At 37.5% G+C, this 17984-nt stretch overlaps 1 protein-coding gene across 1 annotated transcript; it reads left to right on the forward strand.

Annotated features, from left to right (window-relative positions):
* Positions 1-1262: 1262 nt before the first annotated feature.
* LOC133522632 (pre-mRNA-splicing factor Slu7) lies at positions 1263-16611 on the forward strand. The gene is made up of 12 exons (XM_061858008.1): positions 1263-1576; positions 1756-1910; positions 2529-2621; positions 2975-3164; positions 4387-4469; positions 6165-6310; positions 7362-7545; positions 8585-8730; positions 10595-10700; positions 13894-14023; positions 15549-15718; positions 16390-16611. Exons 1-12 carry the CDS (start codon positions 1408-1410, stop codon positions 16561-16563), a joined length of 1746 nt encoding a protein of 581 aa, XP_061713992.1. The 5' UTR covers positions 1263-1407; the 3' UTR covers positions 16564-16611.
* The last annotated feature ends 1373 nt before the right edge of the window (positions 16612-17984 follow it).

The raw sequence follows: 17984 nt of genomic DNA on the forward strand, positions 1-17984 counted from the left end.
TCTACCTCTATTTTAAATGTTCTTTGCTAAAAGATCCCGTTTAGCCTATTGTGAAGGAAGGGTAACTACGGAACCCTACACTGAGCATGGCCCGACATGTGCTTGGCCGGTATTTAGTTAAGTCATGTCTCATGTCTAAAGACCGCATATAGTATTGAGAATTCGCTGCAAGTCTTCGTTTGCCTGGCTCTGTTAATCATTGTGACAAATTTACATTATTTTTAATTAATTAAGTATATTGAAATATAATAAAATTTTATTACATTTTATTTGTTTTTCTTTTCACTCTGAACCCAAATTATGTGATAGTGTATTATTTAGCGTTTTTTTTTTCAAGTTTCTAAAAAAACAATGCAAATTTCAGTTACAATTACAATACTTCCGAAAAAAACGAATAAAGCCGAAAAAACATTTGTTTTAACTGCTGTATTTTTCCATATGAATTTAATCGGGAATCTGGGCTCCTACCGGGAAAATCGAAGTTCGTCAATTGCGGGCATTTTTCTCTGTCACTCTAATTACGTCTTAGTAAGAGTAAAAGAGAAAGATCCCCGCAATTTGCGAATTTGGGTTTTCGCGGTAAGCCCCCTGGCATTTTATATATATGACATTGTCCTCACTCATAAGTGACATTGTCTATGACGTATTTAATTTTTCTGAAAAAAACGAAACTGTGAAATGGTGGAAAAACACTTCGGTGAAAACTAGTGCCTGTGCTAGTTCATAGGATTCGGTTACCGAGCCGAAAAATGGAATAACGCCAAAAGGTCGCGATAACGGGATTCCAGTATCATGAACTTTGGCGTTATACTATAATTTCGTGACAATGTTGTCAGCATAACAAAAACCATGAAATAGGGACCGTGCGCGTTGGAGGGTCTGCCATCTTGTGGTCTGAATCGGAACCATAAACAGGCACATTTACACGTCAAGTGTTTTCTTGTGCATAGTAGGTTCTGCCATCTTGTGGGCTACATCGGAACAAAAAACATCACATTTACGCCTCGCGCCAAAAATCTGACGGCTCCTGTGCTGCCTCCTATAGTACATGCACGCTATATTGCACTGGCTCGCCCTGAAATCCTACGACTCTTCTCTTTCCGCACTTAATTTAATTTGGTCCGAACAAAAATCTGGTCGTGTAAAGTTACCTAAATATTGAATGGCTAAACATATTAGGAGCTAGTGTGGAGCTAGTCATACTGGTACAAAATAAAAACCTTCATTGTCTATGGCGTTTTGAAATGTCAAACTTGTCAAAGTTGTCAAATAAAAATAAATACGATATACTTGCGATATACGTCTTGTCTTGAAAACAAGACGGATTTTATTAATCACATCAGCTTTTTCCTTATTAAGAATACCTAGTTTTAAGTTAAGACCAATGTTTTAAAAACGTAATCTACAATGGCTGCAACGACAAGAGCGTCTGTGTCGCAGATATTGCGCAATAAAGACGACGCTGGTGAAGAAGATGATGAGCCTAAAAAGAAGTCCCGCGAGGATTGGCGGAAAGCTAAAGAACTAGAAGAAGCTCGAAAAGCTGGTACTGCACCTGCTGCTGTCGATGAAACAGGTATAACTTTTAAACGCAATTTTTTTTCTAACCTAACAGTGATCAATATTTCCTTATATTTTGATATAAACAGTACTTAAATTCTAAAATCAGCACTCATTATAACTTACTTTACTAATTAGAGTCATTGTTGGTTATTTTAGCAGTGTAAAGTATCATATTTTCCATTTGTATTACAGGAAAAGATATAAACCCACACATTCCACAGTACATATCTTCTGCACCATGGTATTATGGGACGACCGGGCCAACACTCAAGCATCAGAGACCTCAGGAGGATAGGGAGGCCCAGTTTACCAAACTTGACACATTTTACAATAAGGGTGTTGATACAGTGAGTATTGTTGTCAGTTCTCAAAATATAAGTATTTTGCTATATACTTCTTAGTGTTTCATTGGCCAATTTAACTCGTTGTCACATCATCTTAGCGTCACACAATCCTAATATTAAATTCAATTACATTTTCTAATACCGTTGATTCAAATCTGACTGCCTTTGTGTGCTGAGTCACTAGAAAAGGGTAATACAAAACTATAGAGATTAAACAGGCAACATTATTGTACAGCTGTTTAATTGTAATATGATTTAATTTGCTTATAAGCAGTGGCAGGGCAAGACCAAAATTTTATGTGGGCAAGGTACATTTAGTGAGGCCCTCTAGTTGTGCAAGTAATAATGAACATTTTTACGTTGTGTCCAAGATATACTTACATGAAGCAGGAGGCCCTTTGGACCCCGAGGCCATATTTGATGGCCCACAATGCCCGTGCCTAATGCCACCTTTGCTTATATGTCTTGTGAATTAATTTAATCATGTATAACTATATTTTATATTGTTATAACTACTCTCACTATGTCATATTATCATTCCCAATAAGATACCAACACTTTCTGCGAACAAAGCATTCTACAAGTGTTTTACTATATTTTGTTTTACATCTTAAATTTCAGACCAAAGTAGCAACCAAATTCAGGAAAGGTGCCTGTGAAAACTGTGGAGCCATGACACATAAGAAAAAAGATTGTCTGGACCGACCTAGAAAGGTAACTAGCTAATGATACTGATTTCAGTTAACTGACTCGATATTTACATTTGATAATGAGTTGAACCACTAATCGTTACAGGAAACTCGTAACTTACTTGTTATATCCGGGATGGCAAAAGTTTATAGAACATGGCATTTTTCAAATTTAATATTATTTTAGGTATGACATACCAATCTTCTACATACCATCTTCAGTTCCATTTACCATTTAGTAGACTCTTAGTACTATACTGTTCTAAACTTTAAATACTATAATTGTTAGTAATAATGTAAAAAGCATATGAAAATCAATAATTTTCTATTTTACTTTAAATATAAAGGTTTTGAGTTATTTACATTTTCTAAATTCAGATTGGTGCTAAATACACAAATGCAGGCATAGCACCGGATGAGTTCAACCAACCTAATCTGAACCTCAGCTACGACGGCAAGAGGGATAGGTGGAATGGCTATGACCCATCGGAACACAAGGCTATCATCGAAGAGTACCAGAAAATTGAGGAGGCGAAAAGGGAATTGAGGGCTAAGAAATTGGAACAAGGTATTTTTAATAGCATCCTTTTACCTTTAAACATACTTATTTTCTAAAAAAAATTGTACAAAGGTGAGAGGGGCGTAGTGCGCCATGGCGTCTGAGTGTGCCTACCTTTAATATATCAAAAACTGCGTGTAGAATACTAGTAATATTACTAGTAGCTTTCAACTTCAACATTTATTCAGCAAATAGCATGTAAACATGTCAACATGAAATTTACATACAAGCAAAAACAAGCACAACATCAATTATAAAATACAATTAAGTGAAAATATTAATGCAAACTAAAGTATTATTATTACTTAGAGATGTATAAAGTCTCTTAATGTTGAAATAAAAAAAAACTAAAATAATAACAATAAAAAAAAAACAAACATTATTTAGAGGTGTAGATATCTCTAAGTGTCAGAACTAAATGATTAAATAGTTTATGAAATTATCGTTAGCGATGTATAGGGTCCCCAAGAGTCAAAATTCTGTATAATTACATCATTCATCAAGATTTCATTCTTGAATGAATAATGATATAAGTAATTGTTAACAGAAAATGTTAAATGACGTGTAACATTTGTTATCAATAAACGATTGATTGATTAAATAGACTTAAATCGACCGGGATATAAGTTAGTTAGTTAGTGCTTCTGGGCATTTTCCGCAAATCGACAACCATTGTGCCTATTTTGCGTGAGACCGGGATATAAACCGTTTATATCGATTTAAGTCACTGTTATTCATCAAGATAAAAGAAGCATTCGAGAACCGAATGAGGTGTCTCACTGTAATTATACTCAAAAATAAAGTTAGCTTAAGCAGACCAGTCTCCACAACAGCACCCGCTCACGAGTATGACGCGTATCTCAGTTGTAGTAGTATTACTAGTAACATTTACTAGTATCCTAAAAGCAGTTTTCGTTATATTAAAGGTAAAGGTAAAGACGGCATGGTGCACTTCGCCCCCCCTCACCTAAAGTGAAACTTTTTCTTAAAAGACTTCAACAAGTTGTTAACACATTCACTACCAGCAACCTGCTAGGCAGGTTCTCCGTTAGCGTAACACGAAGCTCGCGTTGGCAAATTTTTATGTCACACACATAAAAATAGTATAGAGATACAGATCCTCAATTTAAAATGATGCTGTCAGTCCCATGTCTGTATGTTGTCTGTGGAGATATTTTGTGGAAATGTTTCAGAAGTTTGAACATTTTCTGATAAATAATTTTGATTCCAGATCCAACAGCTGTAGAAGATGATGATAATGCAGAGGAAGATGAAGACAAATATGTAGACGAAGTGGACATGCCTGGTACAAAGGTATGTAAGAAAGTTATAACAAGTAGAAGTCCTGGAGACTTCAACAGGGAAGCCTAAGTGATGGAAAACCATGAGCCAGCAGGCAGCAGGAAAGACGGCAGGAATAACCTGGCATAGAACTGCCTCATACAGAAGAACATGGAAATCCATGATAGAGGCATATGTTTAGCAGTGGACGCGAATATGCTGAGAAGGAAAATGCTTTTTAAAACCCTGAAAGTCAATGGTAAAAACGAATCAGCTGTCAAAAGTTTCAATGCTTTGGAGGGACATTCCAGGAAAGACTTTACGTACATACATACAAAATCAATACAACTTCCAAATAGTTTTTCTTAGACATCCATATTGCATCTCACTCTTATCATGTAGAAGTTGATAGAGTTAGATCAAGATAAGTCAGCAGCGATTTTGATAGCCTAGACTGTGCAAGTGTTATTTTAAACATCCAACTTCTATGACGATGATGTATAAATAACACTTGCACAGTCTGTGCTGTTAAAATCGTTGCAGAGTTATCTTGGTCTAACTCTAGGTTCGCAGCCTATCCTTCCACAAAAACCGACATTTTACCGAACATTCTCTTCTCACAAGTAGAAAGTCTATTACACGTCGACATTGCCAGAATCCACCTGGCTTCTTTTTATACCAAGTCGGTGGCAAAAAAGCATACCGCCCGCCTGATTGTAAGCAGTCACCGTAGCCTATGGACGCCTGCAACACCAGAGATATCACATGCGCCTTACCGACCCTTTAACACATTCACTGCCAGACAAAAAACGGCGCACTACCCCAGAAACCGGTGGTCTATAGCTGCGTACAAAACAACCCGCCCAGCGGGTCTGAACAAAGTTCACGAGCGCCCACCAGGTGGGTTCCCGGCAGTGAATGTGCTAAAAACCTGTATACTCCTTTTTTGAAGAACCCCATACTGTAGCCCCTAGAGAAAACCTCGGCAGGGAGCTCATTCCACAGCCGAAGCGTCCGCGGGAGGAAATTACTCTTAAACCGCACAGTGCTAAGATTAGTTTGGAGTGTGCTAAGATTAGTCAGGATATATTAGTGGTTTTGACGACCGGTCCCGAGTTCAAATCCTGGTAAGGGCATTTATTCGTGTGATGAGTATGGATATTTGTTCTTGAGTCATGGGTGTTTTCTATGTATTTAAGTACTTATAAACATGGATATATTATGTATATCGTTGTCTTAGCACCCACAACACAAGCCTTATTGAGCTTACCGTGGGACTTGGTCAATGTGTAATCTTTATCTTTGAAATCTTTGTGTGTAATAATGCCCTTTAATATTTATTTATATCAACTACATACATCTTTACAGATGATTTAAGCAGCATCTATGATCTAGCGACAGCGCCGCTCGTGGCTATACAAACCGATTCTTGAACGGCATAGTCGCCCACATTTATGGCAAATAAACTGAGGGTCCGCAACGACGCGACCCTCATCACATATCTGTTTTATTGCCCGTTTTCGGGCTAAGTCTTGAAACCAGGACCTCTCATGGGTTTCGCGACATCTTAAAAGGCTGTTCCTCCACTCAACGCGGTTTGTTGCGAGCTCTTCCCATGAGTAGCAATTGATATTAAACGCAACCATGTCGCGCTTTACGCAGTCCTTAAAGCGGAGCGAAGGTAGGTTTATCAACTAAGAGCAAGATAAAAACACCGTATTTTTGCAGGTGGATTCAAAGCAGCGCATCACAGTGCGCAACCTGCGTATTAGAGAAGACACGGCCAAGTACTTGCGGAATCTCGACCCGAACTCGGCCTACTACGACCCCAAGACCAGGTCCATGAGGGACAATCCTAATCCCGAAACTGTTGAGTAAGTCACTATTTTTATTTGAAACACTTTATTTCATTTGGAAAATTATTCCATTTCCAAGTCGACCCTACTAAATTGTGTGCCTAAACTAATCAATAAATGGGCCAAAATTCTTTTCGAAAAGATCTTATTTCATGCAGGTGCACTGAAGGACAAAGGCCTAAATTTTATGCCGCGGGAGTTATGGATTGTGAAAAAAAAGTTAAAAAAAAAAATTAGGCATGTCACTTATTCATACAAACTAAGTAGCATAAATGAGTTTTACTTTTTAAATACTGACGGTTATAATTTAATATTTTTGTTTATATTTAAAATTATTTAATTTGATTAGTTTAACAGCCGTTTAAAATATTTTTACATAATTTTCAATCGTGGCTGAATGCCGAATAGGTATTTTTTGACAGGTTAGGCGTCGAAGGTTACAGACCTAATTATTATTTTTTAACTTAAAACCTAAATAAGTAATGAAAATTGGCAAGTATCTCAGTAGACGAAAATGTAGGTCAAAGACAAACGTGCGAGCCCCCGCCCGCCCTTCCCCCGTTCTTAGGGAGCGCGGCGGCACGTGATTGGTAATTTTATTCTTAAATTGCACAGCAGCATAGCGAAACTTTATGTTAGTTGAGTTGGGCGCCCACCTTCGAGCAACACAGGGAAGGGAGACGACATTCATACTATTTCCCCTCTGCCAAAGCATCGGCACAACTGTGCCTATGGCGGTGCATGTTGTGACTCGTCCGTACACAAAAAGAGATCGAGGTGTGCAAGATTTGTCTTTGACGTGTGTCATTTTCTATGTATTTGTGTCGTCATAACAGATTGGATTTCGTATGTAGTGAGTGAGAAGTGCGACTGTGTGCACGTTTTCTCCGCAAAAAATGTCAGAATGATTTGTTCGGTAAGATATCGCTTAGGCTCCTCCCTTCTGACGTGTCGGAAGCCGGTGTTGCTCGAAGGCACACCTGAAAAGCACGCAATTATAGTTTGGTATACGAAATCTTATTTCAATCATTACAGTTGACGAGTAGAAAAACTTTTTTTTGTTGATCAGGTCGGACTACACGGGCGAGAACTTCGTCCGCTTCACCGGCGACACGCGCGCGCACGCGGCCGCGCAGCTGTTCGCGTGGGAGGCGCACGCGCGCGGCGTCGACGTGCACCTGCTGGCCGAGCCCACCAAACTGCAAGTGTTGCAGCGGGAGTACCATGACAAGTTCCATAAGTTCAAGTCGCAGGTCAGTCGCACTTGTATTTATGAACAGAATTAAGGCCTCAACTCCCAGCAATGCCAAAATTCTATAAGCTCGCGTGCTGCGTGACGTAAGTACATTTGTAGTTTGGACCGAAGAGAATTTGAAATGGAGGATTATCAAAGAAAAGTAGCCACAGTAAATTTACTGCCATCTGTCGACACATTATTAAAACTCACTTTGATTTGAACCGACTAAAATGCAGGTGTTAACAGCGAAAGTAACACAAGTTCCATAAGATCCAGTAGCAAGTCTGTAGCTCCAAGTATTTAGTAATTTTAAAGAGAAATAACCCCTCAACTCCCAGCATTATCAAATATCTCCAAAATCTGCTTAAATTGTAACAAGTCCAGACCATTTAGTATATAAACTGATACGAGATGACGGTGTTCAGTGTAATTTAAATCCTAAATCGTGCTCTTAAGATGTTTATGGAGCGACTCCAAATTCATACGAATACAACGTGATAGTTTTCGAATAGCTCGATAGATGCCGCTGTTCCATGTAGTTAAAATCCTGAATCGCGCTGTTAGGATTTTTCTTGGGATAATGACTCCGGACTGGTAGACATTTTATTTAGTTTTCAAATAGCTCGATAGATGGCGCTGTTCCATGTAGTTAAAATCTGAATCGCGCTGTTAGGATTTTTCTTGGGATACTGACTCCAGACTGGTAGACATTTTATTTAATTTTAAAATAGCTCGATAGATGGCGCTGTCCCATGTAATTAAAATCTTGAATCTCGCTGTTAAGATTTTTGTTGGGATAATGACCGCAGACTTGTACAAATTGTGTTTAGTTTACAATTGGTTTGTTATATACCGCTGTTTCGTATGGTAATATAATGTTTCTAAAACGTGTTACCAGATTTCTCTTTAATTAAATGTCTTAGGAATATGGGACCACACGAATAGCGCTGATGTGTGTAATCATTAATTATTAAGATTTTTTCTTGGGAATAATGATCCCAGATTTGAACATGTTTTGTTTAGTTCGTACTAAATGACGCTGTTTCGATTTACAGGTGAAAGAATCTGTACTGGAAAAGTACGGGGGCGAAGAACATCTGAAGGTTCCCCCGCGCGAGCTGCTCCTCGCGCAGACCGAGGTGTTCACGCAGTACAACCGCGACGGAACCATCGTCAACGGACCCGAGAAACAACTTGCCAAGTAAGCTATATTAGTTCCCTATTTAACTGTATGATTGCCAATGCTTTAAGGGTCCCCAGCAAATTTTAAAACGACTAGCTAGATTGCTCTGAACGTTCGTACTTACATAAGGTAGGTATAGGTCTTGTAATTAGTTTATGTAGCTTCGGACACCACAGTTAGAAAAATACAGTGACTTAAAGTTTTTTATACAAAACTTGCTTTTGCACTATTTCGTTCGTTTAATAAACTGTAGCTATATAAACTAATTTCAGGACTACCTCAGGTACCTCATGTCATTATATGTGCAAAGTTTCATTACAATCCAACCCGTAGTTTTATAGTATTTTATGCATCAGTTGTATAAGAAGGGTCAAAAAAGGCGAGTGGCGTTAGTTACAATGTGAGCCGGAGCCGAAGGCGTAGGCGAACATTGTAAAGGAATACGCCACGAGAATTTTTTGACCTACTTATACAACGTTGCATACAATATTTTTCCTACGAGTCAACAAAAATAAATCTTAATTTAGGTAAACAAATTACAGCAAAAGTATATAGCCAAGATGCGCGAGCATACCTTGTTACGCGCCCGGCCCGCCCCGGGCCGCGGCCGGCCGGTCGGCGACACCTCCTCGTAACTCATGAGGCCCTGGTACTTGCTACTTGCTAAATTAATTTTTTGGACAGTTTTTTCTCAATTTTGGCCACCGTAGCCTACGGAGACTAACAAGCAACGCTAAGCGGTCTTCGTAGTCTATGGGTGTTGCTATATTACGGGTGTCACATGCGTGTTTCTGACTTATGAAGTAATTATTTTTAGTATGCAACCAAATGAATATTTTGTAAATTGGCATCAATGCACTTAGTTTAAAACTGTATTCGTTTTGGTTTTGTTAGGTTGGTAGCCATTAATCGCAGTAACATTATAGCTTATAAAAGCACAAGAGCTTTTATGAGGAATAGACAATATAGACTTTTCTTGAAATCTTTTATGTATGTTCTTATATTCGTGTTAATGAATGCATAAATGACAGATAACAGTAGAGGAGTAGGAAAAAATGATAACGAAACTTCGTTTGTATGGGAAGGTGAAATTCGGCCGACCTTGCCGGGGACTTTATGAAGAAAGAGGACGGCCGTTTCTCCATACAAACGTAGTCCCCATTTTACTCTCTGGATATTGACATTATGAATTTTTTTTATACAATTTGATGTATATTAACAATAGCTATGCCCATACGCTTAACTTATTTAGATTTTTTTATTATTATAAAAATTAAGAGCGAAAAATAGTTTTTATCATTTACCCTACTAGGAATGCACTTTATAAATATTGGGTCATTACCTATGAAATTGGCGTTTTTGTTCATAAGTATTAGTCATGTCATAGTTTATTTATTTTAATAGTAACTTCGAAGTATTTTTTAATTTCATTAGTGCTCTACATAACAACGTTTTTACATACAATTATTTGCTACTTTTATTGTTTTATGTATTCAGAATACCGCCCTGAAAACAGCTCTTTTCATGTGCTGCCGGCTCGAGTATTTAAATGATTTATATTTTTCTGACGGGACAGATTTATAAAAAAAATATGGGATAGAAAATGTGCCTTAAAAATGTCTCAGATAACTGGCAAAAATTTGTTTGGTTTGAAAATACCATCACAAAATAATCCGCAAAATTCATTGTATGAAAAATCGAATTTCGTTAAAGTTCTCCATACAAAACGCCAATTTCATAGGTAATGACCTAATACAATTTTGAAGTTTGAACATAAGTAAGATCACCGGCTTGGAGGTTATGGAGTTAAGAGGGCTCAAATGTGTTGCATGGTCTCTGTTTACGAATTACTAGTTGTTTATGTCAAAGTATTTGATTTCAGGAGCAAATACGAAGAAGATGTGTTGATCAACAACCACACGTCCGTATGGGGCTCGTACTGGCGCGACGGGCAGTGGGGCTACAAGTGTTGCCACTCCTTTATCAAGGTATGTACACTAACCCCTCTTTATTCATAAACGTATACTAAAGTTACGATGCCGCTAATAATCGTTTGTCCTTTTCCGACGTATTGGTATGATGGAAAGGGACAAACGATTATTAGCGGCATCGTAACTATTAGACTTTTATGAATAAGGGGGTATTGGGAGCGTGCACGACTGTCACGCAACCTAGTGTCCGCAAGTCTAGGAGAAAACGTCAATTCACTACATCTTATAAAACTACTCCAAGACTAAACACTACTGAACGGATTTTCATACGACTTTCATCTATCAATAGAGTGATCCTTGAGGAAGGCTTAAGTATATAACTTGTTAAGGTTTTGTGTAAATTGTTTGAAATATAACGATGTTGTCGGAAAAAATCACGCTGGCTAGGAGCTTTAATCGAAAACGCTGCCTAATCCGTTTGAGCTATAACAACAATGTATGGTGGGGTTGTTTCTCATTCATAGGTCTACAAAAAAGTCCGCGATGTTAAATGTCTATCTTTTATGGATAACTTACTATACATATTCGTAAAAAGATCACGTAATATGTGGCATTTGCAAAGCTATTTACATGGATACATTATTAACAATTACCAAAATAAATACGTTAGTTATATTAAGCATTTCATACAGATTACAATGGTCCCTTACACCATACAATTTAAATGAATATTTCAGGAGTAATCGTAAATCAAAGTTTCATTTCGAGCCATATAATTGTACGAAATGTTAAAGACGCTATCCGCAGTTAGTTCAAATTTTTACCACCGTATGCGCTGGGATCGCTTTACTTACCCCCACCATGCACTTCGCACGGTCCCAATATGTACAAGCGATTTAGTTACTTCGGGAAATGTAACGAGGACGTATAGGATTGCCTAATTGGCTACTTAAAAGTTTTTTGTAAATAATTGGGGTTTGAACCCGCGACCTCCAGATTGCAAGTCTCACTCTCTTACCGCTAGGCTATAAGGTATTGTACAATATACACCGTGTCCAATAAGTTCGAATACAGTTATGATCCTTAATGAAATAAATGTACGCGTAGTTTATGTTATGAAAATTATATTAAATGAAAGCCACATTTATATACAATATTTACAACAAATGTTTTGGAATTACTCCACCTTTAACTTTTTTTACAAGTTTCAAACGTTTCTCAAAAGAGTCACAAGTTTAATTCCATGGGGTTGTAACGCCTTGAATATAGCACATGGCCTGTCGCCTTTAAGGAATTTTCTAATAATTTCTTCACGAACGTACTTCATCGTGTATTGAAGCCAAACTAAAAATACGTGACTTATGAAATTATAGTACTATGTTTATGTCAATATACTTTTTAAATTAAAATAATAATTTTATAGCCAGCGATCCGTATGTCTATACAGCAAGTGCTAAAAGTTTGTATTCGAACTTATTGGACACGGTGTAATATACACTGAAAGAAATGTTTGCATAACTGTAACAAAATTTTGGTTACTGTTTACACAAAAATTGGGACTTGCGAACTATGTGTTATATGTTACAAAACCGTGTTTGGCTATCAGTGTTCAGGTACTGGGTATACACTACAAAATAAGTTTGTAAATTTATGCAAAGTTTATTTTCTTATAACCGTAGTTTAGTTATTTAGTAAAGTTACAAAACCAGTTCGGCTATCTATTTTTTTCAGTGTAGGCACGCAAGCATTTCCACAACAAAAGACGGAATATTTCAATAATGTGGGAGAGGAAGTGATTGTCTGAAAAGGGGATAAAAATAGAATCAGGAACATAATTTAATCGGATTGTAATAATTTTTAAGAAAAAAAACCGACTTCAATGCCCCTCATTGAAATCGGTTTTTGACTGGTGAATGAAAGATTGTTGTTGATTTTGGATTTCATACAATCAACTTAAAAAAAAAATGTCTTGAAAACCTAATTTGCCTAACAAACATAACGAAGACGACAAATCGCCAAACGGAAACTATGCGTCGTTGAAGAGTTCTATTCTGATCAGCATGAGCAGTTCCACTTCATCAAATGTCACTTTTTTTTAAATGTAAATGCTTGACTTGTTGATGAAAATACAAAAATCACTATATGTATGTCTTTCACATTTGAAGAGTTCCCTCAATTCCTCATGGATCCCATCATCAGAACTGAGTTTTGACAAAAACGGAACCTGTATGTATATAAATTCAATCAAGAAAATAATTTTCAATATCGGTTCAGAAATGATGGAGTCATGAAGTAACAAACATTTAAAAAAAAAAGTACAGTCAGCGAAATTATTCACTTAGCGCCTCGCATACGTCCACACCTGGAGTAATACCAAATTTTTGGAAAATGTATTTTGCTTGGATATGGTCAGGACCATTTAGGTCAGGTTTAACCGATTATTAGTATTTGAAAATTAACTGTAACCTTTACTTAAATGATATTGGAAGTAAAAAAAAATATCATGAAAATCGGCTGTTTTTACTACGTTGCGGAAATTCCTATAAAAACGTTAAACCCTACGAAAAAATACACTTGTGTACTATAATTGTAATTTAGAATCTTTCCTATTATTTCCAATCAAAGCTTTACATCTAAACCCAAGTCATCCGGAAAAAAATAAACTTTTCTATAAGACGATCTTCGTCGCAGAGTGTACTGCTATTATATTGCGCACAACTGTATGTCTGTGTTTTGAATACCCAAACCACTTATAGGTATGATATTTGAAAAGAAAATATACTCGAAAAGCGTTTGCTGAATTGGAACTGTTGATAAGGGGGCGTCCATTAATCGCGTCATACGTTTTTGGCTTGTTTTAGACCCCCCCCTCCCCCATGGTGATCTTTGGTGATATTTTCAGGACCCCCCCCCCCCCCCATCCAATATGACGTGTATTTTTTTCGATAACTAAAGAACAGTTTTCTAACAAATGAACCTAAGTACACGTGAAGGATAATAAGGGCGGAAAACTATTATTTTTATTTTATTGACTATAATACAGTATAGCACAGATGAAAAAAAAAATACACGTGATACGTGTCCATACCCCCCCCGTCCCCTGTGGTGATCATTGATGATTTTTTGCTGACCCCCTCCCCCCCCCTATACAATATGACGCGATTAATGGACGCCCCCTAAGATTGCGGCATACTGGTTTTTGAAGTCTGTTTTCTTTTGTAAAAGATGATATCGAACACGGTTGTTTCAGATGTCGTACTGCGTGGGCGAGGCCGGCAAGGCGGTGGCGCTGGACGCGAGGGACCACGCCGCGGCCGCCGCGGCCTCCGGCGCCGTCTTCAAGGAGCCCGCTGAGAAGATAAAAGACAAGAAAGAAAAAGGTAACTCTTGTCTGTCTGTCCCCTGCATCATCATCACACAGTCACATTCTACGCGGGCGAAGATGCGGACAGAAGCTAACTAACGACTTACTTAATGAAAAAGTCTATACCCCAGCTATACTACCTATTTTTTAGGGTTCCGTAGCCAAATGGCATAAAACGGAACCCTTATAGTTTCGCCATGTCCGTCTGTCTGTCTGTCTGTCTGTCTGTCTGTCTGTCTGTCTGTCTGTCTGTCCGAGACTTTGCTCCGTGGTCGTTAGTGCTAGAAAGCTGAAATTTGGCATGGATATATTAATCAATAAAGCCGACAAAGTCGTACAATAAAATCTATTTTTATTTTTTTATGGTACCTCCCCTACACGTAAAGTGGGGGTGAAATTTTTCGCTTCAACCCTAGAGTGTGGGGTATCGTTGGAAAAGTATTTCAAAACTACTAGGGGTTTTCAAGAAACATTTTTTGATAAAGTGAATATAATCGGAGATAATCGCTCCGAAAGAAAAAAAAATGTGTCCCCCCCCCCCTCTAACTTTTGAACCATAGGTCCAAAAAATATGAACAAAATCGTGGAAGTAGAGCTTAAGAAAGACATTAAATGAAAACTATAGCGGACATGATCAGTTTAGCTGTTTTTGAGTTATCGCAAAAAGTTTTCCCTTCATAGTAAAAAGACTTATTTTAATTAGGTACTGATTATGCAAATTTGCCTATTTGTTTAACTCAGGTGAAAGGTACCGTTTCATCCCTTGGTTAACAATTTACTATACTTTAAGCTCCAGTTTAGCCTATTGTGACGGAAGAGTAACTACGGAACCCTACACTGAGCGTGGCGCGACATGCTCTTGGCCGGTTATAATTCATGGTTTGGTCATTATTTTACACAAAATCATTCGCGCACCAAATACCCTAATATAATAATCATCAGTGGTCGGGGTTTTGGTTGCCAATCAATCACCTCAATGATGACTTGAAATATATGCCTATTGAATACTGATTATGTATTTGTTCTGCTTTAAACATGGTTTTTATTTTATAATAAGTCACATTTATCCAGAAAATGCTGTACCTACTAGCAGGGATCGGAAACCGGTATTTTTTTGTATGGGAACGAAAACGGTATTTTTTCGTTCTTTGTTAATTATTTTATTTCTAATTGGGCAATCTAATAATACGAAGTCGTTATCTAAAAACACAACCGAGTCCTATATTTGGAGTATAAAATAAACCGAAATATATGTTTTTTTCAAAGTTTTTCCAAAAAACCGGTTCGGATCCCTGCCTACTAGTATTAGTTGAATATGTACCTACCTCAAAATGACCTTTAAAACATTGACTTTTATCAATAAATTTCTTGTATCTTGTAATAACTGCTTACATGCTGTTAGCTGTTATTAACATTATAAAAGCGTTTAAAGACGTATTCATGTTACTATTTTTTACTTGAAATACCGCGATATGGCATCCAAAACCCTGATCACTGCTTATCACAGACAAGAGTTAATACATATTTCTATTTTGTCTCAGAAAAATCCTCTTCATCATCATCATCCTCGAGCTCCAGCAGCTCTGACTCCGAGCCCGACCACCGCTCCAAGACGGAGAAGACGAGTAAGAAGAAGAAAAAGAAGAAATCTAAGAAGAAGAAGAAGAAGGACAAGAAAGAACTCAAGAAGGAGGAAGATAAATTGAAAAAGGTATTTGACAGTTACATACTTAATAGGATCGTGTCATCCACGATGACTGTCAGATTTTTACCTTTAATAACATGATACGATCTATAAATAGTTGTCTCTTCTGTTCCCTGAATTGCCGATTGTCAATGTCACTGTGCGAGTTTGACAGCAATATATATATATATCGGCAATCAAGCATACGGCCCGCCTAATGGTAAGCAGTCTTCGTAGCCTATGTACGCCTTCAACTCCAGAGGAGTTACATGCGCGTTGCCGATCCTAACACTCCGCACCCTCGTTGAGCTCTGGCAACCTTACTCACCGGCAGGAACACAACGTGACAACCCTATGAGTAGGGTGTAGTGTTATTTGGCTGCGGTTTTCTGTAAGGTGGAGTTACTTCCCCAGTTGGGCTCTGCTCTAGATCTGGAATGACATCCGCTGTGCTGTGTCTTACACGAAGCGAGATGACATTTACAGTGCCCATACCTCTTTTTTGGACGTAGTTCGAGGACATACCCCCGGGTATTCAAATGATGCGCGTCAATGTACGAAAATCGGTGATCTCACCGATTCTTAGCGGTGAACGAGTAAAATTTCGGGAACAGAAAAGACAAACACGAACAAGAACCTACATCTGAATTCAATCTGAAAGCAATTATAATTATTATTCTATTTTTTTAACCGAACAGGCGTTAGAAGCAGAAGAAAGGCAGCAAAAGCACGCCTCATATTTATTATCTGTGGACGAGCGGAAACGGCCCTACAACAGCATGTACGAGGCCAAGGCCCCCACCGAAGAGGAGATGGAGGCCTACAGGATGAAACGGCAGCGCGAGGAGGACCCTATGAGCCAGTTCATGTGAATTAATATTTATAAATATAAGGAATAAATAAAATTACTCTAAATCGTGTCCACTTGTTTTTTTTTAAATATACCTTGCACTTATTTATTATCTGTGGCCATGTGTGAGAACAAAACATAAGTACGAAGTCAAGGCCACTATACCTCGTTTTTTAGCATTAGAAAACTATTACTTATGTTATGAAAGCAAAATAATGTAAATTATCGTAGAACTAGAACAATATAAGTCTGCAACTAACTAATTTTGATAGCACGCACAGTGCAAGTGTTATTTATACGTCATAATAGAGTTGTTTCCAATTTTTTGAAACGCTCGTATTACGTTCTATATTAACTAAAAGTTGCCCTAAAATTCAACTTTTATACTAAAAACGGCAACAGTGTCAATCCGAGAGTTGTGACGTCATCAGAATCTTCAATGACGTTTCGAGTTTGGTCACGTGACGTGTGCCAAAAGATATTTTTAATTCAATATTTACAAAAATATGGTCATTACAGGTCCCCTAAAAGTAGTTTAACGTGTTTTTATAATCCAAAAGAATTTATTAGGATACAATTCTACCCTAAGATTTGTAGATGGAAACAACCCTATTTCATAGAAGTTGGCATGTGCTATCAACATCGTTGCAGACTTATCTTGGTCGGACTCTATACGATTTATAATTATTACATATTTGCTGTGACTTATTTTTCAGAGGGGTTTTTCCTTAGAATACGTCAGGATTGCTTACTTTATTTCTAATGCTAAGAAATCGAAGTAAGAGTAGATGGAGGAATTATTAGGAATAATAAATAAAATTAGTCTAAATGACGTCAAGTTGATTTATTAAAAAAATATCCCTTCTATTTGCTATCAATGGAAGAGTGCAAGTGGTCCTACAAAAACAATGAAGAGAAGCCTACAGAGTAAAACAGCAGTGCACGAAGGATCCCTATGAGTATGACCCATATGACATATCCATAACTGTAACTGGTAACTTAGACCTTAGGCGAGCAACAGACAGTAGGCGACCATTAAGCAAGGCAGCGATCTAAAACAAAGAATTTACTGCATCAATGCATATTTATGATATTGAAGATCAATGAATTTATGAATATTAACTTGTATGGAACACCTTGTACTTATTTGGCAGAACAAGCCATTCCTTTGCATCACTCTTGGAATTTTATAACGACAAAGTTGTACCAGCAATAGAAAAAATCTACCAATTTAGTAGTTTTTTGATATACTCCAATAAATAACTGTATGGTATTTCGTGATATATAGAGTTTGTACAAGTAATCGCCATAATTTTTAAAGCTAATGCACAATTTGGCATATTTTGCAAAGACAAAGATTGCGGTGTTTTTAAGACTTGTAGTAGTTTTCACACTGATTATGGTAGATTTTTAAACTTGACCGATGACACATCGCCATGATTT

This window comes from Cydia pomonella, chromosome 11 (genome assembly GCF_033807575.1).
Source record: "Cydia pomonella isolate Wapato2018A chromosome 11, ilCydPomo1, whole genome shotgun sequence".
In the NCBI taxonomy this organism is placed as follows: domain Eukaryota; kingdom Metazoa; phylum Arthropoda; class Insecta; order Lepidoptera; family Tortricidae; genus Cydia; species Cydia pomonella.

Bases quoted from the DNA above. Each gene is read 5' to 3' on its own strand.
- LOC133522632 (XM_061858008.1), top strand. From the start codon at position 1,408: ATGGCTGCAACGACAAGAGCGTCTGTGTCGCAGATATTGCGCAATAAA. The intron at 7,546-8,584 runs GTCAGTCGCACT...TTCGATTTACAG, and splicing joins TCCATAAGTTCAAGTCGCAG to GTGAAAGAATCTGTACTGGA. The intron at 8,731-10,594 runs GTAAGCTATATT...ATTTGATTTCAG, and splicing joins CCCGAGAAACAACTTGCCAA to GAGCAAATACGAAGAAGATG.